Source organism: Haliaeetus leucocephalus, unplaced genomic scaffold (genome assembly GCF_000737465.1).
Source record: "Haliaeetus leucocephalus isolate CR32 unplaced genomic scaffold, Haliaeetus_leucocephalus-4.0 Scaffold517, whole genome shotgun sequence".
NCBI lineage: Eukaryota > Metazoa > Chordata > Aves > Accipitriformes > Accipitridae > Haliaeetus > Haliaeetus leucocephalus.
The window spans coordinates 7,046,481-7,071,117 of NW_010972953.1; the positions used below are offsets into that span (position 1 = coordinate 7,046,481).

At 43.6% G+C, this 24,637-nt stretch overlaps 1 protein-coding gene across 1 annotated transcript in view; it reads left to right on the forward strand.

Moving 5' to 3' along the window:
* Positions 1 to 24,637, forward strand: part of HIVEP3 (human immunodeficiency virus type I enhancer binding protein 3) — a 66,965-nt gene that overhangs the window by 29,047 nt on the left and 13,281 nt on the right. Inside the window, exon 3 of the mRNA XM_010576248.1 lies at positions 15,980 to 16,155. Coding sequence (XP_010574550.1) covers positions 15,980 to 16,155 — 176 coding nt within the window. The remainder of the gene's footprint in view (positions 1 to 15,979; positions 16,156 to 24,637) is intronic.

The following is a 24,637-nucleotide window of genomic DNA, read 5'->3' on the forward strand; positions in this document are numbered from 1 at the left end:
GCATCTCCACTGCTTGCAGGGAGCTTTTGAAATTTGCTTGAGTGAGTCAGCTGCACCACGAAATACCTTTTCTTCATCTTGTGAAATACTTTACAAGTTTTACTCAAATAAGAATGGCTGAAAATTCCTTTCTCTCACTTGGAGTATTCAAGGGATTTAAGTAGGTAGCCTGGCCAAACAGTAAGGAGACACAAGGATCCTGTAAGACAGGACATCCATTGCCATCAGCATCAAGGACGCTAGCAATGAACAGGGCACTTGGCCAGTGGAAGTATCTTCAAGTTGCTAATGCTATTAAAATACTAGGTTCTGTAGCTCTGACTGCAGTTCATGTCTCATCTGCTCTAATGAATGCCAAAATGCTCTTCATTGCCCATTTGAGTGATGAGAAATGTTCATAATAAAATGCATTTACTGATGTTAAAAAAATAAAAATTTGGAAATGTCGTATCACATCTCTTCCAAAGCTTGTCAACATTAAAAACAAAATCTAAAAGATCATCATCAAAGTTGTAGTCAGACCTGTAAGACTTATGGTTAAGTGGACAAACTTATAAGAAGTATTTCCTAATTTCTAATTAATGGAATTTGCAACTTTAAGTGAAAATATATTTTATTTCATTCTATGATTTATTTATCCAGAGATATTTTTATTTGTAATATATACTGAAATTAGAAATAGTGCATAAGGCATGGAGTCAAGACACTTCAGTCTTGAGGCAAGATTGGAGTGCAGACTTGATAACAGCAGTTAACATCTCCGAGATGTGTCTGAGCTGTGAAATGAAACCCAGTACGGAAGTGTCTGAAGTCTGGAGTGATTAAATCAGCCCAGTTTGGGGTAGGGCTGATGGACTTACTCGCACAAATGTCCAGAAGCATGGGCAAACAGCCCTGGCCAGTCCATGGCACCAGTGTGGAAATGCTGGTTCAGGCTGTGTTCACCTTGCCAATACGGATAAAACGATCTCTGGCATCGTTGTGGTGAAAGGTTTGAACTCAGGGCTAAAAAACTACTGATGCGTAAGTTTGGTCTGTTCAATTCTTTTAACTCCTGAGTGTTCCTTGTTATTACTGAGATTGTCTTTGCCATTTACTTGGTTTGTTGATGTTGTAGCTCATAGCTTTCCAGTAATGTTGGCAAGCAGGTTACTTCTAGTACATGAAATAAGCTTAGGAAACATGACTTAACAGTAGATGTTGTTGATCTCAGTCTCAGTTTCTTTGCTGCTTCTTGTCCTGCTTAGTGAAGTGTAAAGTGGTTTTCAAATGCACCATTCAGATCTAGCAGTGCTGTACCCCCTTCGTACTCCCACTGCAGAGGAGTAAATAATCACACGAGGAGTGGGACACAGGGGAGCCAGGCTCAGAGTGCCTCGCTCCAGAGCAGTAGCAGAACAATGCAGTTAAATTTCCCTTGTGTGGTGTTCATCTTCATTACGGTTTTTCTTTATGTGCAGAAATTTGGCTTTTTTAACACAACAGTGGTTTAGTCTAAAAAAATGCTTTTTTTTTTAACAGAGAAGCAACCAACCTTATTAGGTATCAGCTTTATAAGTCTCACCACAAAAGCAATTAGCATTCAGGCTGAGCATAAAATATGTTTTCTATGTTAAAGACCTTACAAAATTGACTGCTGCACTACAGATTTATTGTAAAAGCCAGTAGATGGCTCTTTTTTTTCCTGCCTGCCTGCCTACCAGTAATTCCAGTGACCGTGGATGGGATAGCTCCATTTCAGGGTCAGTGATCTCTAAAAGCAGAGGAATTACTTGCAGAAGATTAAGCAATAATTGGATGAAACAATGTAAATATAATTTTGGACAGAATACTAGAAAAAATTTCCAATGCACCCTTCTGTAAAGTGTCAGTTGAGTTTGTTTCTCAAGTGAAATGATGAAATTCCACTTTTTAATAATTTAAAACTAAGCAATGTAGCAATGGACAGCACACAGGGGCAGCGGTGATTTCTTTCTGTACCTGTCCCTGTCCCCAAGACCCACTTTGAGGTGTAAGTTGTAAATGGGATATTTATTCATTTCTAATAGGCTGGAGAACAAGAAGGCTTGTATCAGATGTGGTGACAGAAGAGAAAATGCATTTCTGTAACATAGTCACTGGAGTCAATGGTTACTCACCTTGTCCCATGGCAGGAATATTAAGCTTTTTTCACCTTGACTCGTGTTAGGTAACCGGGGCCAGTCTGGTAACAGCACTCCCCTGTGCTGCATCTTAATGACATGGTGTCCGGCAAAAACTAAACCTGGGTCAAAAATGGAGCAAGCAGAGCACCGTGAACCCCTCAGAATGGACAGGCACCACGCAGAGAGCTTGAGGAGGAGACAACCGTGTTCAGGACACAGGGAAGAAGTCCTCAAAAATTAAATCTTCTGGACCAGCCCATGCATCAGGCCCAGAGGTGTTGAGCATCCTCTGGGTACCTCAGCTGAACCAGGAGGGGATTGAAAGCCAGAGAAAATTCATCCACAAATGGAATAAACTTTGAAAGTGACACAGGAAAGTGTCACTCCACAAAGCAGATTTTTTTGCCAGAATATGGCTATCGAGAGACTCCACTGACTGTTACATCACAGATCTACTTAATTCTGTAGCATGTGCATTTCAGCAGTTAATAAATGGACTAATTAGAGACTGAAGTATTGGTAGTATTTACCCATGTAAGTAATAACCGTCTCCAATCAAGATTACTGTAAGGAATGGACTTGACTTTGAAAAGGACTGGACTTCTACTGGGCTACTGAAAATTCGGCTTCTCAAATGAAAAAGTCAGAAAATGTAAAAAATGCTAATTAATAGCATCAACCTTTCAGTAAATGGTGTAGAAAAAAAGCTGCTTGAAATAAACATGGAGGTAGATATAATGTGGTGGTATCCATCCTGAACAATGAGGTGGTGTGTGTACCCCCAAAGCGTGCTTTTGTCAAAAAAGGGTGGTTCTTTGTACAGGCACACAGAAATGCACCAACAAAATGCATTTATGTTTATGCATCTCAGAAGCCAAATCTTCATAATGATAATTTCTTTGAATGTTTGTAACTGTGTTAATATAAACTAGAGTTTATAGAGTATATTGGTAGCAGCTTCAAAATAGAGAGGGGGGATAGATCCTGGAGCTAACAACCATGCACCAAGAGTAGTGGGCAAAATGTATTGATGTAGGCACTTGTTTCTTGCATTGGATATTTCCGTTCAACATCCTCAGTGCAATTTGAAATAATTCTTGAGTTGTAATTGACCTCAATTCAAAACAGTTTCTTCAAGAATTTGATTATCTGTTTAGGACTAACAAGTGTTAGAGACCTTAACATGCCTCGAAAAATACAGGTACTGCAGGGAGTGCAGTTAGTACTGAGAAATAAAACACTGAAGTAAACACAGTCCTTCCTCCTTAACATGACAAGCAACAGAAGGACAAGAAGGCAGCCTATAATTAAAACAGTGATGGCATCCAGAATCATTCATAGCACTTAGAAAAATAGTTGCAGAAAGAGCTGTTTTGAGAACAAGAAGTATCTGTGTCAGATGAGAGTCACTTAGAATCAGATGGAGTCATTAATGTCAGATTCTCCGGAAATTGTTTAATCAATTCTGATGGGGGTGGAGGAGGAAGAAATGGGATTGAGACAGGTCATCTATGGGGATTTCCATGCTAGACTTTCTCTATGAATATTTTATGAATCAGCTGCATGAGTTTGTGGTGGTGTTTTGTTTTTTTTTTTAATCTGGTATTTTATTCTATTTGTATTTGATCTTCAAAAGGGAAAGGTGACGTTGGAACAGTGTCCTGGGAACAGTGTGCGTGCTTACCCATGTGGACTTTTGTATTGTGGCCTAACCTGTCTGACTGGTGCTGGGAAAAAAAGCCCAGCCCTGTGTTAGCAGTCATGCAGCATTAATTTATTCTAATAACATATAGAGAAATCTTTGGAAATGGGCATGTAGAGGTGGAAGGCAGACGTGTTGTTTTGTGGTGCTGCCATCATGTCCCTGTCATTGCAAAACACTGAAGCAGCTAATTACTTTCTTTTTTCTTTCCTGTTTATGCCACTGTGGTGGTAGGATGAGGTATTTACATTGCATGTGCTCTGCAATAACTGTTTGACTTTTGCGTGGCATCTTCTGAGGATAGGGACACATGGCCCAATCATTAAACAAGAAGTGAGAGACTGTGGAAGTTTTTGCATTACCTCTCTGCTCTTGCAATTGGATTTAATGGAAGGGAAGCCCAGAAGGGACTAATTAGCCGGTACACACAATATAATTCCACATTTCTTCATGCTTAGGTGGCTAAAGCTGACCACCTGGCAGGGACAATGCACATTGCAGTGAATGTACTTTCATTTTTTTAGTCTGGTTTAATCTCTAATTGCATTTTAGTAATCAAACCCAGGTTTTCAGCTTGTATAAAGCAGCGTAGTACTATTTACATTGATTTTTTTCTGAAATAGATGTGTTTTTATAGTGGTTTGCAATGACAATTAAATGATTAAAGAGTAGAAAGGATGGAGTTGTATAACAGCAGATAGAGCCATGATGAGTATAACTGTAATTTTACTTCTAATAGACTAGAAGAGGTCTGATGCCACAACCCAAAATTGAATCAAGCTTTCACTCAAGCATAACATTTGGAGAAATAATACAAAACTGCACTAGTTTTGCAGTGTTACATCCATATACAATGTTTGCTGGTATTGTGCTTGCTCTGTGTTGGATTAATTTAATTGAAGGAAGTCCCGTGGTCTGTCTTGGACATACCACACTGCTCAAGGACCAGCTTCAGGATCAGGGATCAGGTACAGCTGTTGGCGGAGCATTCCTTCTGGTGCAGATCAGCTCATGCAGTCACAGATCCTCTTGTCTCTGTAGCCCACAGCACTTCTTCAATCAAAATAGGCTCTACTGGCAAAAGGATTTGCTTTTGCTGATGGAGAAATGCCATTAAAAGTCATTCTCTGGCTTGTGTTTTTATGTTAGTAAAAGGTTCTTGTGTGGATTTGGGGTTTTTATGCATATTTTCTGTATTGCTTTCACTCTGGCTGTTTGTCTACCTCTGGAGACCACTCTGTGTGTGTTACAGAGGTGTCAACATTTTTGTCAGCTCTTCCAGTGAATTTACAGCAAGAAGCTGTATCCAGTGAAAGGTGCTTTAAAGGCTGAACCTGCAGGAGGTGTTATACTGCTTAAATCCATGCCACAGTATTGTGCAGGGTAAACCTACTTAAAGACATTGCCTATCTATATTCATATTTATCTTAAATTTTCCACTTTTTGGTTTCGCTTTGTAGTTCTTGGGATAGCTGTCAATAATAAATGTCTCTCCATCCTGACCATCACGTACATCTTTTCCAGATCATTAGCCTGTCCCTAGACCTTTTACTGTCTATGGTTCAGTATGAGTTTGAATCATTCACTTTTTGTATACTTTCCTCCCAAATTCATCTTTGCATCCATTCCCTTCACCAGAGATGTTGTTTCACTCCCATTTTATCTGGTTTGCTGGCACCATTCAAATTCTGAAATGCAAAAACCTGGACACAGTGTCCCAGATGTGATCACATCGAGAGAGATTTCCTTTGACTTGGTGTTTCTACACCGACCTCCCCATGTTCTGGTGGTCTAGCTGCCTTGTCACAGGGCAGTGCTATAGGAATCAACTCTGGTGGCTTTTTTTCAATGATACATGGGCTCTGCCAGTGTTCATTTTTTGTAGGCAGGCTGGAGAATCACTGATTTGCTTTTGAACAGTGCCTTGACCACCCGTGGTGCTAGCATCACTTCTGAAGCAGCTGACGTGTCCCATGCAGCCCCAGTACCACTGAGGTCGTGCTGACAGAGCTGTGATCACAAGGAGCACACTGTGGGGATACACCCACTTTATTGTTTCCCATTCAAAGAAATGTGGAAAATTGCCTTAGGTAAAATCTGAGCTGTGAGGACCCACCAGGGATATTATAAAAAGCAGAAAGGGTAACTTAGGCCTGAGCTGTCCTGTATGATCTTTTTTTTTTTTGCAGTGCCATAACATTCCTCCTCCTTCTATCTATGCTTACATTCCCGCAGAGAGGAAATGAGCAGGATATATTTATTCCTGAAGTTGCCTTTAGAGTTTCTTGCTGAATTGATTTGCGTTTCACAGTTGTGGAGATCAGCATTGCTTGCAAACCAAGGGGATGTTTTGCTCTGTGGGGCACCAGTGGTGCCAAAGAGTACTGGTTTCCATGCAAGCACACATGCTGTCCTGCGCTTTACGTGCACTAGTGACTGTATGAATGGTGTGCCTGTCCTCCAGTTGATGGCTAACCTCATGGCACACAGCACAGAGTGGGTTTACATGCAAGAAACCTGATGGTTCTTTGATCATCACCTCTTTTTACCTAAACAGACTGAATGATCATAAGCAACATCTTCCCCTTTGAGGTTCTGCACTTTGGTGAGGCTAAAAACGTTCCTGTGCAAAATGCTTTAAAGGGTTTCTCTGAAAAAGTATGATCTGTTTTTGATATGACTTGATATAAAAATAACAATATTTGGTGCTCATGTAACTTTACCTGTTCAGTTCTCTAAGCAAGAGTAGTCAATTCTGGTAGATTTTAAAAACAGCAACATGATATCCTTGACTGGTGCCTCTCCTGACGTAGGCAAATGGGGTTTCCATCTGCAAATAATGCATTCTTCTTCAATGCTTTCCAACTATTTCATAAAGATGCTTCCTGATAAGTGACAAATAGTTGGTGTGCTGCTCTGTACGTGGATGAGACATAAATACAAAATGTCAGCAAGTCCAGAACTGGTAACACATAGAACATCACAAAAGTGTGTTTGTTAAAAGCTTCTCACTTTATGTAGTAAAATTAAATCTACAAAAATGAGTTACTGACCTATGTATTTCTACCAGTATTCATTGCTTGGTCATGATAGAAGTGTTATAGAGCCTAGGGCCTGGAAAGCAGCTCTGGGCTTGGAACAAAAGTTCCTCTTCTGAGCTTCACATGGCATCTTCACAAAGGACTTCATTTTAGAGATGATTCTCATTGTCATCTCTATGTTAGAAAAAAAAAAAAAAATACAAGTGAGTTTTAAGGCACTGCCCCACAACTACCCGTGACAGAATGTGATCCTGCTCACTTTATGCAGAGATGTAATAAAGTGATGTTTCAATGGGAAAGCATGGCAAGATCTGCTCTTTGGTGCCAATGCTGGTGGGCTGTCACACTGCCAAGGCTTTGTCCAGAACACTTGAAAAAATTGAGGAATGTCTCCTTGCTCCTGCCCTCCTGACAAGTCCTTCACTTTTCAGCAGGTTCCCCCAAGCCCCATTGATGTCCTCTCTCAGTGTGACAGGGCTGGGGAGGATGGACAGGAGAAGCCCGCAACCATGTTTATTTGCACCATGCCTATTTCCGTACAGGTGGGCTCATAATCTCATCAGGGTGACTTTCATAGTCCAGGGGATGCTTCTGCAGTTGTTAGTCCCAACTGCAAGTGGTCCAGGAAGGGAAAGCAGTAAATCCTGGCTTTGGTTTGCTTGATCTAGTGTGTACTTCTCTGTAAAGACCTGAATCACACCTGGGACCTGGCCCTGAAAATCTGAGTAACACTTTTAATTATATTTATTTAGTTAATGTGGATGATAGCATGAGTAAATCTGTAAGTTTTCCTCCTTTAGTGTTAGTATCCAGTAACAGTGTGAATTTAGCCTATGTCTGCTGGGTTGGAAAGGTTTATCCCAAAATATGGGAAATTCATAGCTGAGTACCAGCTGCGTTTCCTTTTATAGACTTGCAGTAGCTGGAGATGGTGATGACTCTTAGCCAGTCTAGGTACCCTGTTCTGCATCTGAAAGTGTCTCATTTTGCTCCTGTCTCCTCCATCCTCGTCTATTGCTTTACCTGCCAGTCCGTACTGTCTCTTGCCAATCCTTGCTCTTCATAAACCAATCACATACCCACATCTCACTTTATTTTAAAAATACAAGTTATAGAAGCCATCAGGTGTCACCTTTTCTCAAAGGAGCATGTGGTTGTTTATACTTTACTTCTTTCCTCCATATATATGAATATATGATCATATGCCATCATGGATAGAGTTTTCGATTCTTGGAGAAGTAAGGAGGGGGGTCAGCAGAACTGCTACCTTGGACTTCCAGAGGGCAGACTTTGGCCTGTTTAGGAGACTGGTTGACAGAGTCCCTTGGGAGGCAGTCCTGAAGGGCAAAGGAGTCCAGGAAGGCTGGACATTGTTCAAGAAGGAAATCTTAAAGGCGCGGGAGCAGGCTGTCCCCCTGTGCCAAAAGATGAGCCACTGGGGAAGAAGACCAGCCTGGTTGAACAGAGAGCTTTCGCTGGAATTCAGGAAAAAAAGGAGAAGGGGCAGGCAACTCAGGAGGACTAAAAGAATGTCATGAGGGAGAAAATTAGAAGGGCCTAAGTCCAACTAGACTATTGTCTTTGGCTACTGTGGTAAAAGACAATAAAAATGTTTCTATAAATACATTAGCAACAAAAGGAGGGCTAAGGAGATTCTCTGTCCTTTATGGGATGTGGGGGGTAACATAGTGACAAAGGATGAGGAAAAGGCTGAGGTACTTAATGCCTTCTTTGCTTCAGTCTTTAATAGTAAGACCAGTTGTTCTCAGGGTACCCAGCCCCCTGCGCTGGAAAACAGGGATGAGAAGCAGAATGAAGCCCCCATAATCCAAGGGGAATTGGTTAGTGACCTGCTACACCGCTTAGACACACACACAGGTCTCTGGGGCTGGATGGCATCCACCCAAGGGTACTGAGGGAGCTGGCAGAAGAGCTCACCGATCCACTCTCCATCATTTATCAGCAGTCCTGACTAACCAGGGAGGTCCCGGTTGACTGGAGGTTAGCAAATGTGACACCCATCTGCAAGAAGGGCCAGAAGGAGGATCCGGGGAGCTGCAGGCCCGTCAGCCTGACCTCGGTGCCGGGGAAGGCTATGGAGCAGATCATCCTGAGTGCCATCGCATGGCACGTACAGGACAACCCGGTGATCAGGCCCAGTCAGCATGGGTTTGTGAAAGGCAGGTCCTGCTTGACCAACCTGATGTCCTTCTATGACAAGGCGATCTGCTTAGTGGATGAGGGGAAGGCTGTGGATGTTGTCTACCTAGACAACAGCTTTAGTAAAGCCTTTGACGCCGTTTCCCACAGCATTCTCCTCGCGAAACTGGCTGCTCATGGCTTGGATGGGCGTACTCTTCACTGGGTAAAAAACAGGCTGGATGGCTGGGGCCAAAGAGTGGTGGAGAATGGAGTTAAATCCAGTTGGCGGCCAGTCACAGGTGGTGTTCCCCAGGGCTCAGTATTGGGGCCAGTTCTCTTTAATATCTTTATCAGTGATCTGGATGAGGGGATCGAGTGCACCCTCAGTAAGTTTGCAGATGACACCAAGCTGGGCAGGAGTGTTGATCTGCTTGAGGGTAGGAAGGCTCTGCAGAGGGATCTGGAGAGGGTGGATCGATGGGCCCAGGCCAGTTGTATGAGGTTCAACAAGGCTCAGTGCCAGGTCCTGCACTTGGGTCACAACAACCCCATGCAGCGCTACAGGCTTGGGGAGAGTGGCTGGAAGGCTGCCCAGCAGAAAAGGACCTGGGGGTGTTGGTCAACAGCCGGCTGAATATGAGCCGGCAGTGTGCCCAGGTGGCCAAGAAGGCCAGTAGCATCCTGGCTTCTATCAGAAATAGTGTGGCCAGCAGGAACAGGGAAGGGATTGTCCCCCTGTACTCAGCACTGGTGAGGCCGCACCTCGAATACTGTGTTCAGTTTTGAGCCCCTCGCTACAGGAAAGACATGGAGGTGCTGGAGTGTGTCCAGAGAAGGGCAACGAAGCTGGTGAAGGGTCTGGAGAACAAGTCCTGTGAGGATCGGCTGAGGGAACTGAGGTTGTTTAGCCTGGAGAAAAGGAGGCTGAGGGGAGACTTTATCGCACTTTACAACTACCTGGAAAGAAGTTGTAGTGAGGTGGGTGTTGGTCTCTTCTCCCAAGTAACAAGTGATAGGATGAGAGGAGACGGCCTCAAGTTGTGCCAGGTGAGGTTTAGATTGGGTATTAGGAAGAATTTCTTCACAGAAAGGGTTGTCAACCATTGGAACAGGCTGCCCAGGGAAGTGGTTGAGTCACCATCCCTGGTTGTATTTCAACGATATGTAGATGTGGCACTCAGGGACATGGTTTAGTAGTCAACGTGGCAGTGCTAGGTTTATGGCTGGACTCAATGATCTTAAAGGTCTTTTCCAACCTAAATGATTCTATGATTCTGTGAATAAACTTGGAATGCCCACAGAAACTCAGGGATGAGATGTGCTGTTTTTCCATGTGTTTCTTGTTGCTCCTTGTGCGGAAGAGACATAAGCAAAGCTGCAGGTTTTCAAATCAGACACCAAGTGTCTGTGGTTGGCAAGTTTGCTGTGGTGTCTCTCTGCTTTGCCTTTCCATCCTGCAGCCACAAGCAGCCATGGACCTGAAATGCGTGAGGAAGCTGATCCCAGCAGCAGTCCTGAGAGGGAGCTGTGTTTGTAATATTTTAATCTGCTGTCCACTATCAATCATAGTTTGTCTTTTCCAACCTAAGTGATTCTATGATTCTGTACGAGGGAGGACTCTTGATAAGGCACATCCATCCATCTCCTCTGGATCGGCAAAGAGCCCCATGCAGTGGAGACATTGCAGCACGTGGGGATGGGAGCAGTGGCTGCCCAGCCACTCTTCCCATGCCAGCAGCATGTCTTGCTGATTAAGGGAAGATTTAATACCCCTCAGCCTCTGTGAGATTCCCCACAACTCCAAGCCAGCTGCTTATCTTTGGATCGATCCTGATTTGTCAGCTGAATTAGAGTGCACTCAAAATGAGGGTCCTATTGCTTCAGGCACTGTGTTGTACCTGTGGCAGAAGATAGTCCCTGCTCCAATATTTTACAAAGCACAGTGAGCCCTAGGTTTGCTGCCTGTGAGCTGGTCATCTTGGATACGGTAGTGTAATTCTTCTAGTGTGAAATCTTATTTGAGCTGCTGATACCTAATTCAAGGGCAAGATGATGTTCATAGTAACACCATCATACCAGGCTTCTTGCGTATGTCCAGTCTGGGTCCTGGGGTCTCATTCGGCTCAGACTCTTGTCTGCTGCAGTTTCACTGGAGATTGGCAAGTGCTGTTTGCAGAAGATCCATTACTTCAGACAGGGAAGAGGGGATTTCTGTGCCAGGTCCTCTCATATACATACCCAGCTCTTTCTCTGTCTTGCTGTATCATTCTTCGGAAGTTTGTTGTTTGTCTTGGTGCAATATCCCTGTCTGGTAAATTGGGATACTAGAAGGTTTTGTGATGCTTTTATAAACCTGGAAATGACATTGTCTGGTCTGGATTTTGTAAAGAAATCCTTCTGTTTGTTCTGCTTTTGCTTGGTTTGAGTTAAGGGAGATTCATAGTTAACTGTCTGGGCTTAAGGACACACCTCTGTGTGTGGTGATCCTTAACATAACATAGGCTGCAGTCTTGTAGGGTCTCCCACCCTGTGTTTCCCTAGGGTACGCAATGGGTAAGGCTAAGGACTTCTGCTGCACATGCAGTTTCAGAGTGGGTATTGCAGGTGTCACCATGGAAGAAGTGGTCTAATCATCTAGTGGGGAGCTGCGAGAAAAGCAATAAACTTACTAGTAATTAGTGACATTATAATAGTTACACATATATTAGCGATCTGGCAAATTTTTCAGGTGGCATTAGATTAGTTAATACAAAGGCAGACTGTCAGGAACTTGCGAAGGATTTAACCAAGCCAGATGAGTGGGCAGCCTGATGACAGAGAAAATGGGCCATCAGTAAAACCAGAAGACTTAGACCGAAAACAACAACCGGAGCTACTCGGTTCACTTGACTGTGAACTTAAAGCAGCGGCTCAGGAAGGGGATCAGATATCTGATTCCTGTTACTATGTACCAGAAATCCAAAAAGCAAACAAGTGAGTTTAACAAATGTCAAAACCAGTCGAGGAAATACTTGTTCAGTTGCTGCAAAATGAAAGAAGAGGGGTGTTCTTTACTGTAATACATTATCAAGCTTCAAATTCTGGAAATTCACAAAATCAGGCTGCCTACCTGTGACTTGCAAATAAGGTAAGTGCAGCTGCTGTACTCAGGCTGTGACCAGCAAGGTCACATTGGCAAAGACTTTGCAGGGCAAGGTAAATTCCTGGCAGTTGTAGAAAGGGGGAGAGATGGAGTGATTCATCGCAACTGTGTCTCATAGTGAAGCAATGAGTCCCCCAGAAACCTGCTCTCCCTTCCTGCCTGTGAACCACCAAACTTCCTTCCCCCTCTGCTCTCCAAGGTTTTATCGTGTGGTTTTGAGCCACATGAGGATTTTGGATGTGGCTCACAGCACTGAGAAAAAAAAAAAGAAAAAAAGAAGTGTCTGTGGCTAAAAAGGACAGTCAGATATTTGTAACTGCAAATACTAAGAACTAAGCCTCCTAAAGCCTGCAAAGGAATAAAAGCTTCATGGTTTTAGGTTTCAACTAAATTTAAGGGAAGGAGCTGAGACAAAGCTTTCTCCAGGTTCATGTTTTCCCATTGTTGGGTTTCTTGTGACTCCTGACAGTGATGGCCTGTTCTGGGGCCATCAAGTCTCTGAATCTGGTACTGTCTACGGGAGCACCGATGCTGCCATGGCTGTGCCAGTTCCTCTTGCTCTGAAAAGTGTTTGTAGTGGTTGCACAAAATTCAGCAGATGTGTATTTGCTAGCAGAACACAGCAAATAACCTTTCAAAAAATGCATCAAATAAATAACTGAATTTTTATCTTTTTGTCTGTCTGTTTGAAAGAACTATTTCCTAAATTAGTCTCTGAGCTCATTATGGCCAGTTAGCCTCCTGGGTTTCAAATCATCTCAGTATTAGATGGGAGCTGTGACACTGTAGGAGGTGTAAGTTGCTAACTACAGGATTATGAATTCCACAGTGCTCTGGAAGAGAAGGCCAGATTTGCTGACACAAACTCCAACTGTGGATATTAGAGGGATCTGGTTACAGCAAATGTTACGGAGCAGGAAGATCCTTTGTCCAGGGTAAATCTTCACGTGAAGTCTTTCTGATTTGTCTTTCTGATGCAAATTATATGAGCGTGTTAGATCCACATAGAAACCAGCGTCATATTGAAGTAATTATCTCCATAAACATATTATAGCCTTCGATGTAGACAGATGGCATTTGCAGCAGCCCTTTCTGTGTTGTGGCAGTATCACTTCCCTTGCTTTCTTCTTCTTGTTTGGTTTGGTATTTCTGTAGGCTACCTTTCTTTTTCTGTTTCTCTCCTCTCCCTGTGTGTTTTACACGTTGTATCAGGGAGCTGTAGAAAAATATCTGTGTTGAAGGATGGCTCAGTCTCACAGAGTGTCAGATAAACGGCAATGTCTAATTTCAGATTAAATCACGTGTCCCTTTTTATCCAGGAAAAGCCAGCCCCGATAGCTTTAATGAGGCTGACGAAGGGACTATTGGACACAAAGAACTTGCTCAGAGATTTCCATGTGAGAGTGTAATTAAGGGTAGTGCAAGTACAAGGCTGATAAAGGAGCAATTTCATTTTTTTAAATGACAAGGTGATTACCAGCATAATGACAGAATGAAAGGAGGGCAAGAAGGAAGCCTCAAATACAAATTTGAACAGAATAGAAATCAGGATTCCTGGGTTCCTTTTGCTGCTTTTGCTGCTTTAGTGTTAAGTCACTGACTGAATGAAGAAGGGACATTGGCCATCCCTAACAATTAATTATGTGTAGCCTGGTATCTGTACAGTTAAATAGAGATAGCTGGACATACTGGGATGGAGGCTGGCAGTCAGTGTGTGCTCTTCAGGCACCAGCTCAGTCCCCTCTGGCCAAATAATGAGAACCTTGTGATGAAGGGGTTTTGGTGTTGGTTTTTTTTTGGTGGGGAGAAAGGCACAATGTAGATGGCATTGCTGTGGCTTCAGTTACAGGAGATAGAATAAAGTATCTGGGCTACCAGATGATCCTGGTTATGGTCTGGAGAACTTCTGATGATGCTGAAGGACAGAAATACAAGCTGCTCCCCCACATATAGCTGTTGGACACTGAGACCTAGTTATGCTGGTGCTGCTACTGGTATTTCAGGCTAGACTGAGGCTATCTAGACACCCATTTTTCTTCTCTAGTCTGTGTCTGAACCTGCATAGGAGGTCTGTGACCTCATCACCTTAATGCATAAGCAACTCATCATCTTTTAAGCATCTGCTCACATCTCTCCTATGAAGAAAAGGAGTGGCTCAGCTTGCTTCTTACAGATAAGACCTTGAGGGGGAGAGACCAGGACTAGGCAGGAGAGGAAGGGTTTAGTCCAGAACTCACATCTACCAGGTGGCACCCAGGAGGATTATTCTGAATTTCATGTATATTAGATCCCCCAAACACCCATGTGGAACTGAAATTGCCTGTACACTTCCTAAGTGAATGAAACAAAATGGAGCCAAGGCCACGTGCGTTCTGGCTGGGTGGGAGATGAAGGGGTTCATGCAGTGTGACTTACCTGCTTTTAAATACACACATGTGGGTAACGGGGATGCATTTTCTTGGATGCATCCTGTGCAGACCATGTCATTATCATTCTGTCAGTTGAGGGCTGGATTCATGATCTTTGTGTATTTTTTACTCAGTTTTAAATGATCTTTTTTTTCTGCATTATAAGTACATAGTTTTTTTAGGACTTACTATATCTTCGCTTAAATAAGTGCTTAAGATATTCCTAGTGCTGCTGTTTCTATTCAGTTTCTATTCAGTCTGGCTGCTGTTTTCTCACCATTCTGGTTTGGAATAGGCTTTATTGGGAAGATACTAAAAGGTGACTAATGGTGCTGTGTGTCTTTGGATCCCCTATTAAGATGCTTTAGAAGGCCTGATTTTCAAAGGTGGATGTTTGGAGATTTCTGAAGACCAGACATAATTCATACTGGATAGAAAAATGAGTTGCAAGAAGTACCACGCTTCAAAAATTTGGCCTCTTAAAAACCCGAGGGGACCAATTTCATGTTACCTTATTCTTCTTGTGCTGCAAGTACAGGAAATTACAGACTCCATTTGCTAAATGACAGGAGGCTAAATGATTTGTCTCAGTCTCACAAATATTTTTCAAACCCCCATCATGTAGCCTTCCCTATGCACTAATGCGTGGACAGAAAATAAATTAATATACAATGTGAAGGAAGGATGACCAATGTCATTCTCTTGGGTAAACCTAAGTCATGACATTGTGCCAAAGATAAAAAAGCCTGGAGTCTGTGGTGTTTACATTTAGTGTTAGCACAACGTATTTTAAAAATGGATGTTTTCTTCTCTTTGTGTCCATTCTGGGTGTCTCATTCTAGCAAGAGTCTGTGCAGGGACCACAACTTGCAGTATGGCATCAGAGTCTTCTCAGATGGCTTTTACTGTTGCAATGGGTGGGAAAGGTTGTATCACAAGAGGTTTAGCTAGGATGTATTTTCTCAGTACTTTGCATAGTACAGCAACAGACTGTGCATATTTTAAAACACAGCACAGACTGAGAGAGAGATGATTCAGGCAGCCAGGCTGGACTGTGACATATCTTATTCAGACTGTCATGAGTGCCTCAGTTTTTGTTTGAGGATGGGGAAAATCAGGGCATTTGTGTGACCCTGTGACTTATCTCAGACTTTGGGCTATTTGTCTGTACAGACAAGCAGGTGTAGGATGTAAGAACATATTCCAGAAGAGGAAGTAGGCATCTGGGCAAAAGCTTTTGAAGATATTTTGAATTTAGCCTAATTACCCGGAGCTAGCAAATGGTAAACGAGACCGGTGGTGTCAATAACATGCTGAATTAATCCAGGAAAGTTGTGACTACTTTTGAGGTGGGAATCTTCTTTTTTTTTTTTTTTTATCATGACACCTGTTGCTCATAGGTACAAATCAAACGAAGAGTATGTGTATGTGCGAGGCCGTGGAAGAGGGAAGTATGTATGTGAGGAGTGTGGAATTCGCTGCAAGAAACCCAGCATGCTGAAGAAACACATTCGCACGCACACAGACGTCAGGCCATATGTCTGCAAGTACTGTAACTTTGCTTTTAAAACCAAAGGTAAGAGACAGTCAGCTCCTAGCTCCTCTGCTTAGTATATTGACTTACAAGCCTTCTTGGGGGCGCTGGTGAAGGGGAAAGGAAAGCCTTCCCAGGGTCTGGAAAACTCCAGGAGTCGGAGGGAGGGGGATGAGGGAGTCTTAAATTGGCTGAAGTTTTCCGAAGAGGACCAGTCCTGCGTTCACCTGATGCGTGTCGCGGTGGAGAGCACTGGCTGCATGTGCCAGCCTGCAGCAGAGCATCTGCGCCATCCTATTTGTGCTTCTTAAAGGGAATGATCCTGAAATACAGCTTCGCTGCCAGGGATTTTTAAACAAAACCACCCCAGAATGAGAGCAGGAGCTCCTGGGTACAGGCAGACATCCCTGAGTGAGCGCCTGGAGACAGTCTTTGGGTGGCTTTTTATGCTAGTGCTCTCAAGATCTGTTTGCGCTGCACATTTTCATCCTTGGCAGTTGCATGTAGCTTCGACATTTTCTGTATCATATCAATAGACTTTTTCTCTAAAGACCTCCATTCCAGGACATCTAGTCATTAATGATCCACAATCTCACTACCACCAGATACTCTTTGCAAGCAACCTTCATCATTGCCTCAGGGAGTGTGTGGGTGAACTCTATCAGGAACATGTAAAACCACATGCAAAAAAAAAGTCTCTTCCAAGAGACTGTGGGTAAAGTTCTCAAAAGTGCCAGAGGTGCCCAGGTCCCTTTAACTTCTCATAAGAGTCTGGCACCATGGGTTTGACAAATCTCCCCTCCATCTTTGGTTGCAGCAAGTCTTGCAATAAAGATGTTGAGTTCAGTTCTTGATTATAGTCTGACATAGATATAAAATGACTGTTGTCTGTAGCTCCATCATTACACATCTCAGAAGATGACACAGCTGGGAGAGTTAATTACTCAAGAAGAGCATCAGCCCCCAAGAAACAGTCCTACCCAAGGAGGTGGCACAGAACGGCTGTGGGAAGGAGGCACTGGGTGCTGCGTGGACCGTGGCACACGTGCTTACCCAGTAGTGCCGATGGAGGGCATGTCTGTGCTAGACAAGTGACCCAGACATCGGGTGATTCAGGGTGGGCAGTGCCTGGAGCTGATGGCTTTGTTGGTAAAGCTGGTGGGCGATTTATGGGTAACAACGTGTTGGTAATCACTAGGCGTATGGGAGCATGGGGAAGTGATACTGAATTTGAGGCCAAATTCTCGTCAGACACATGCAGCAGATCCGAGTGACGGTTCTTTCTCTCCCTCCCAGCCTGGAGCTATTTCTGATTAATTTTCTTTCTCTTTCCCTCTTGCTTTTGTCACTTCGTTCTGAGATTTTCCTTTGAGAGGTGAATCCATTCAGCCTTTTCCGTCACTTCACCTTGCTTTCCACCATGCTTCTGTTAGGCTTTTATTCAGGATGCTGTGATCAAACCATCCTTTTCACCATCTCTCTAGCTGCTTTGCTCTTCATCTCTACTCCCTTGAAGCACACAAACTGTCAGCACTGGCTGTGCCGATTGCACATTGCAAATAGACACTTGCCTCCAAGGGACTTGCCTTCTTTAGCTTTGCAGGAAATTTGCATGAGGAAGGCAGCATGGAAATGCTTCCTTCAGAAAAAAAACCCAGTGTTGGGGTTTGAATACAAAACTATCCAATTGCCTATGGATGCATAAGGGGGCAGAACTTCCCCGGATCAGCAATTTCAGGACAAATAGTTGCATGATGGTAACTTGGAATTGCATGAAAATGGGTCTTTGCTGGAAGCGGGTGACAGTCAGAGCCCTGGCTGTTTCCTGTGGGCATGTTTATATTCCACATAATTTTGCAGCACTTGGGTAAAAGCTGTTTGCTTTGCTGATGGATACACAAGGACCTTTGGAAGAGTTACTGGAGAGTGAGAAAAAGATCAGCCTTGTGTTCTGATAAAATCATCAGTTAAAGTCCAGTTACAGAATCATTGCTGTTGGTGATGGAGTGCGAACCAGAGGTGCAGGAGGTTTGCAGAACTGGATGTTTCACAGCTTAGTTTGCAAATGTCTAGAATAAGTTTGTTTGTGCCCTGATTCATCAGGATCCTCATTCCTGGTGTGCAGTTTTGCAACCACAGTTAATTGCAGAATGGAGAAGCTGGAGCTCTTGCTACTGGACTGCACTTGCAAAAACATAAGCTGAGTTGAAGCTCTTTTAGAAAACAGCTTTCCAAAGTTAATTTTAGCCTTCAGCGTAAACTCAAGGGGGATATCTGTGGAGCTGTCTTCATTTTGGCTGTGGTAGATCTCTCCAGCATGATCTAATGCTCTAAACTCTCAAGTAGGCTGGAAGCAGTTAAACATTTTTTTTATTATTATTTTTAATGAGGATCTTTATCTGGTTAAAATGTACCTCTCCCCCCGCCCACCCCGGAAAATCCATATCTGTGTTCCAAGAACTGGGAAAACTTTTGCAAAAGAAAGAGCTTTAAATATTTTCCCCTTTTCACTAATTATGCTGCTTGTCTGCTTTTTGTGCATTTCTGTCACTGTAAGCAAAGCTGTTCCTTTGGGTTACAGAACTGCAGGGAAATTTTTTTATTATTATTTTAAAACAAATCCATGAGATTTTTGTGTGCTCTCTTAGCTGATGGAAACAGCAGTCTTGGAAATTTGGTTTGTAAAGATTTATTTGATTTTACGTTTCTGGACCAGATATAAACGTGCCTCTTTAATGAGGTGTCTCTAACTCCACTGTAGTAGCGCTCTCCTAAGAGGTTTGTTACTGTGGACTCCAAGAGGTTGTCTAAAAGAAGTTAAGCAACTTCTTCATTGTTTTCTTACCAGGAAGGAAATGAAGAAAAAGTTGCAGTCTAACAATTTTCCCTTTCAGGAAGGTCAGGGAGAGCTTTTTCCTTAACCACCTTCCCAGAGGGGACACAGGAACTGCCAGCCTTCCCTTGTCACTCATCTCCAGACCCTCAAGGGAAGCGCAGCCCCTTTCTTCACTTCTTCTCTTGGGTGACTTGGGGATGTGGGTCAGTGTTGGCACATTAATTCCCCTCCTGTGCAGACATTATCCTTTTCCACAGCTATTTTCTGTTCTCATTCAGACTCACATCAGGCTCTCACGTCCTGATTACTTAAGATTTCTTAAAATTTCTGGACAAAGTGTATGGAGCAGCTCGCTGTGTCGATGCCGCTGCCTTTGCTTGGAGGTCAGAAGGGACAAGGAGCTTCACATTAATTTAAAAGGTGCTTGTGTAAAGGACATCAGTGCCTGTTGGCTGAAGATATCCATTTGATAGTCTAGTCCACCCACAGTTTCCAGACAGCAGACTTCTTCATGTCCTCAGCCATAGTCTTCCTTTAATAAATTAGTTTGCAGTTCCTTAAATCAGCACATGACAGGCACTGAGGTTATTGAACATGTTAATATATTAAATGCATTACCCCCTCAGCCCTTACAGGCAAGGTTATGGCTGCACAGTTTATTATTATTACTGCTCTAGCAGACTCAGCGCTCTGCTAAGCCTCCTCTGGAAACTACAGAGCAGGTCCAACTGGCGGAAAGCTCCGAGAGAATTAACTGCTGTTATAGCAGAGCAGATTGATATACAGATTTGCAAAATGTCCCTGCACCCTGTGTGTACTGGAGCCCTTCCTTAGCGGCTGGGAAGAGGGAAAGGGTCTGAGCATCCCTGTGGAGCCACTGCTGGGAGGAGGCTTTGGTTCCCCTGCTCCTCAGGATGTCAGAAACCTCTGATGGGATGAGGACAGAGTTATCCTCAAGAATTTGCTGCTTGCTCCCTTATGCAATGTGACGTGAGACGTGTCGCTGGGAACAGAAAATGACCCAGTGGTCCAGACAGGAGATGAAACACTGTAAGCAAAAGGGCTCTTTAACTTACATGGGAAAGGTAAAAAAAAAGGAATGAGGGCTGGAAGTAAAAGACTGGCAAATTCAAGTGAAATATTAGCTGTTATTTTTTTAAACAGTGCAGCCATTAAATCTCAGCACAAGTCTCAATGAGAAATATGCTAATTTTCTGTATTTTGAAATCTGCAAATCCAGCCCGGGTAACTTTCTGGAAGATTATTTTTTGGCTAACACAGGCTGATAGGCTTGATCCAGAAGATGGCTAATATTTTATAGCCTGTATCAATACAGGCCGGCAGGCTAGATGTTCAAATTCTCTCCTTTAATCTTTAAGTCAATAAGTATAAAAGATAATAAAACAAATTTTAAAAATTGAAATCTTTTCCCCAATAAATTAAAGCTTTCCTTCTCATAGAGTCTCACTTGGGGTCATTACCTCCATGCTGAGACCAAAATCAAGACCTGTGCATTATTTAAGTCATACATAAAACCTATTTCAAGGGTTTACCTGGGACGAAGAGTATTGGCCTGTGGCTGGTTCTCTGTGGGCGAGTGCATCTCACAGCAAAACGGGAGTCTGCTAGTTGCAGAGGAGCTGTTGCTCCCCTTGCATATTATTTTAAAAGAGGAATATGAAAATACTTAAGTCCTGGAAAGCTGTGAATGTTTGTATCACAATGTCGCCTTGGACACTGAGATAATGCAGTTGGTCATTTGTTGGGTTTTTGTTGTTGTTGTTAAATGTCTCATGTTTAATAGGAGAAATAGCATGGTGTATTCCCGATACAGACAGGATAATTTTTCCTGGAAGAATTTCTGTCCCCTACGTTTTACTTTAACTCCACCACCTTTAAAATATGATAATGGATATTCTGAAAAATTAATTTCCCTCTTTAAATTTAACTGAGAAATCACTTCTAGTCCCTATTAAGCTGCTTTAAGTGCTTTTGGAACACTAGAGTTTTAGCTTTCTCAAAACAACACAAGTATTTAAGCTGCTTTAAGTCCAGAATAAGACCTCACAACATCAGAAGAGCTTAAGCAGCCAGTAATACATAGTTATAAGCAGGCATAATGAGAGCTGTGCTGATATTGCATGTGCTCCTCCAATGCAGCAATAATTGGGGTAGGGTCACAATTTCCACTGATTCCTGAATTTCTTTAAATATAGCCAGTCTATTTCAAATCTGGGAACTTTTTGGTAAACAATCTGCAGCGAGGACGACTTACCTGCTTAGGATTCAATATAGCTGTTTTGCTATTTAAATCCAGCTTCCCCGCCTGCTAGTTTCTCTCTTGCTCCTTCAAATATGTTTTTTTCCACTGTTTCCAAGGAAGCAATGCTATGTGGGTTTTCTTGTTTTTTTTTTTTTTAAGTTGGGGGCCAGAACTCTGTAAGGCAACAAGTAGCTGTGAGTCCTTCCTTGTAGGATTCATATCCAGCTTTTATTTAGGCAAAGTGGTGTTGATTTTACTGGAAATTTGCCAAAGGACTTTAGCATTTAATCCTGCCAGCATTAATTAAGGGGTCTAAAACCACAAACTGTAAGAAGAACCCTGATAAGATAAATATCATTGTCCTCCAAATTGCTCCCAAGATGGTAAATCAGCTTCTCAGCTCGTGTAAGTAAGCCTCGAGCTTTTAACTTCCATAAAATGATGGAAACTTAGGTCAGATGAGAATCTGGCCTGCTGAGTTGCCCTTCCCTAAGAGGACAGCAGCATCCCTGTTTTGTTGGAATTTCTTCTTGGTGTGCATGCAGGGTGCTGTGCATGGACAGACCGTGCACCAGGGGGATTTGCACCAAGAGCTTTGCAGGCTTATCTTGTTCATCAGCGTGTGTGGGTATTACCTTATCTAACCAAATGAGAATGAAGGAGTAGACAAAAGTAGAAAGGGAAAGAAAGCAACACGTGCTATGAATTGGTCCTTTGGTATTTTGCATAAACTCATTTGCACAGGGAGTTTTGGCATTGCCTGTGCAATGCCTTCCAGCTCACGCCTCTGCAGGCAGCCTGCGGGGGGAAGGAAGAGGAGAAGCCATCGTGTTGCCTTGCACAAGGACAGTTGCCTCCAGTGAAAGAAAATAAAAAAGGAAGTGACACTGATGGCTTCTGGCAGAGCTTGTCAACCCAAACGGTTGCTCAGGGTGGAGCTGAGTCAAAGCAGAGGTGCAATGAAGTGACGGGCGGAGAGCTGCAGGCTGCCGAAGCAGCCAGCTGGGCTCCCCGTCTCTGCCCGGGTCCTGCAGCAGCAGAGTGTGTGTTCACTCCGAACAGCGCTGGAGCTAAGGCAGTGGGGAGGACTTGTGTGTATAACCAGCCTTGGGACATCTGAAGTGGCCAAGGTGGCCGCTGCGTGCCTCTGAGAACCAGAGTCCTTCCCTCGAGTATGGGGTGGCTGCAGTCTTGCCCAAAACACTGCATTCAGCAGCCTCCCGCAAGTAATTAATGTTATGCCCTCCCTGTTTAGCCAAAGCCAGATGCATGTAGCACAGTGAATTTATGAGCTTGTTTTGGGGATGTAGTAGCACCAAATGGCTGGTGGACCTCCCCTCCCCACTCTTCCCACCATGGGGATCACAGCTGGATTCCCGAGGTGCCACAGGCCATAGGTTAACCAACAACCCCCTGCTCACACCAGGCATTTACTTGGGCTTATGTTCTGTGTTTATTATCATTGGAGGGGATCCATTTAGGGATTTTGCTGTGGTAACTGAGCAAAGACGGATCATTTTTGCCATCCAAGATGTGATGTGCCGTGATGGACAGGCAGCAGCAGCAGGGTTTGATTTCAACAGACTGAGTCAGTTTGTCTTTTTGCTAGTTAGGTCCAAAATTAAATTCCAGTTCCATGAGGCCACAGTTTGGACTCATTGGATACTTTTCAGTGAAATAGTTTTTCACTTTAAAACAATGGTGATTCACTGGAACCAGAGGTGTCCATGAGAGCATGGTCTTGTCTGACTGGGTATCTTTGGGTCCACAACAAAACTCGTGGTCCAAAGTGGAGAAAGAGAGGTCTGATTTGGAAGCAAGGACCTGAGCCAAGCTGGCCTCATCCTCATACCCGAGTGTCCTAACCATAGGGCTAAGGGTATTTAGGCATGAAGTTTAAAAATAATAAATCTCTCTTATTGGAGCTGTTTTGCTGCATTTAAATTATTAAATATCCTTTGAATCCACATCCTAGATGGGTGCCAGATACACAAGGATATATAGTCAGCCTTTGTCTCTCTTGGTCTTTCCTGTTGGAGCTATTCCATTTTGTATAAAATGGGCTAAATAAATAATTCATGGACTAAAGTGAAACTAACTTGGTAGCTAGATGGTTATGGCACTCTTCTGAGATGTGAGAGTGTCACGGGTAATTCTCTGCTCCAATGAATAGTTGCTTATTTATTTATACTATCCGGAGCAGCAGGAGGAGAGGTTGATAGAGGCCCTCTATACTCCCACCCAGCTCAGGGACCAGGGGACTCTGTGGATTGCAGGAAAGCAGCTGAGGGACCTCAGTCCTCAGCTGAAGGTTATAATAAAGTGTGAGAATTCATTTTTTCCTCAATTTTTTTTCTTTTTTTTTTTTGGTGAGAAAAATAAGCCTCAGGTTCAGCACTGCTCTCACGTGTTAGCTAACAGGAAGGCTGATGGCACATCATATTGCTGCAGTGAATTGGAGTGCTTAGCCAGCTCCTGGACTGTGCTGGGAAATTAAACAGCCCTTGGTGGAGCTTCAGCAAGGGCCCAGTTTCTTATCATCAGCTCAGCCCATAAAGAGGTGTGGGAGAGGAAAGGGAAAAATGGGACATTTTTTTCTTTATTTCTCCTACCCCTTATTTTTCTCTCTGTTCTACCTACCTACCTTTTCCCCCTCAATGAAGGTTCCCCTTTGTTCAGCAATTCCCTTGGATATAAGTAGGGTTAACAACTGTCTAATTAACCTGCCTGTAATTTAGGAGTTAGAATTAGAGAGGTGCCCTGGGAGGCTGGCATGACCACGAATTAGCCCATCACACTGTTTCAGACCAGTAACCAAGCCTCCACATCCCAGAGTCCCCCTTGCAGGGGCTGCTCTTTCCATCCCACCCCGAGGAAGCCCCATCAGCAGGTTGTCTCAGTGCTGCCAGACCCTGGTGCACAGGGCTTCAGAGGGTATCTGTGACTCCGCTTGCCCCAGGATGCTGAGAACTTTTGCCTGGCACTTCGGTGCATGCCAGAGCAACTGAGCCGTCCCAGTAGCAGGGAGAGGGTGATTGTAGGGTTTATCCCTGTTGCTGGCATCTTGAGCACTCCTTTCGGTAGTACCAGTCTGCCCTGTGGTGCTAAAGAGCTCCTCACCTCTGGGCAGGTGACCCTGTGTGCTGGGATGAGGTGGGAGGTGATGCTAGGTTGAGATGTGTTTCTCTTCCCTGCTTTCCTACCATTTTTATTTGCTGCACCATCACAGCTGAAAGCAGTCCAGGACTTTTCTTGCCCCCAAACCCAAATGTGTACCCCGACTGTTTTTTCAGGTTACACAACACCTGAAAGGTTGCACAACCCTGCCAGCACCTCCTCTTCTACCCCAGTGCAGCAGCAAAGGAATGAAAGGGAGGACATAGCTTTGTGTCATGGGGAATTTGCTATGAATAGTGGTTTGGGGA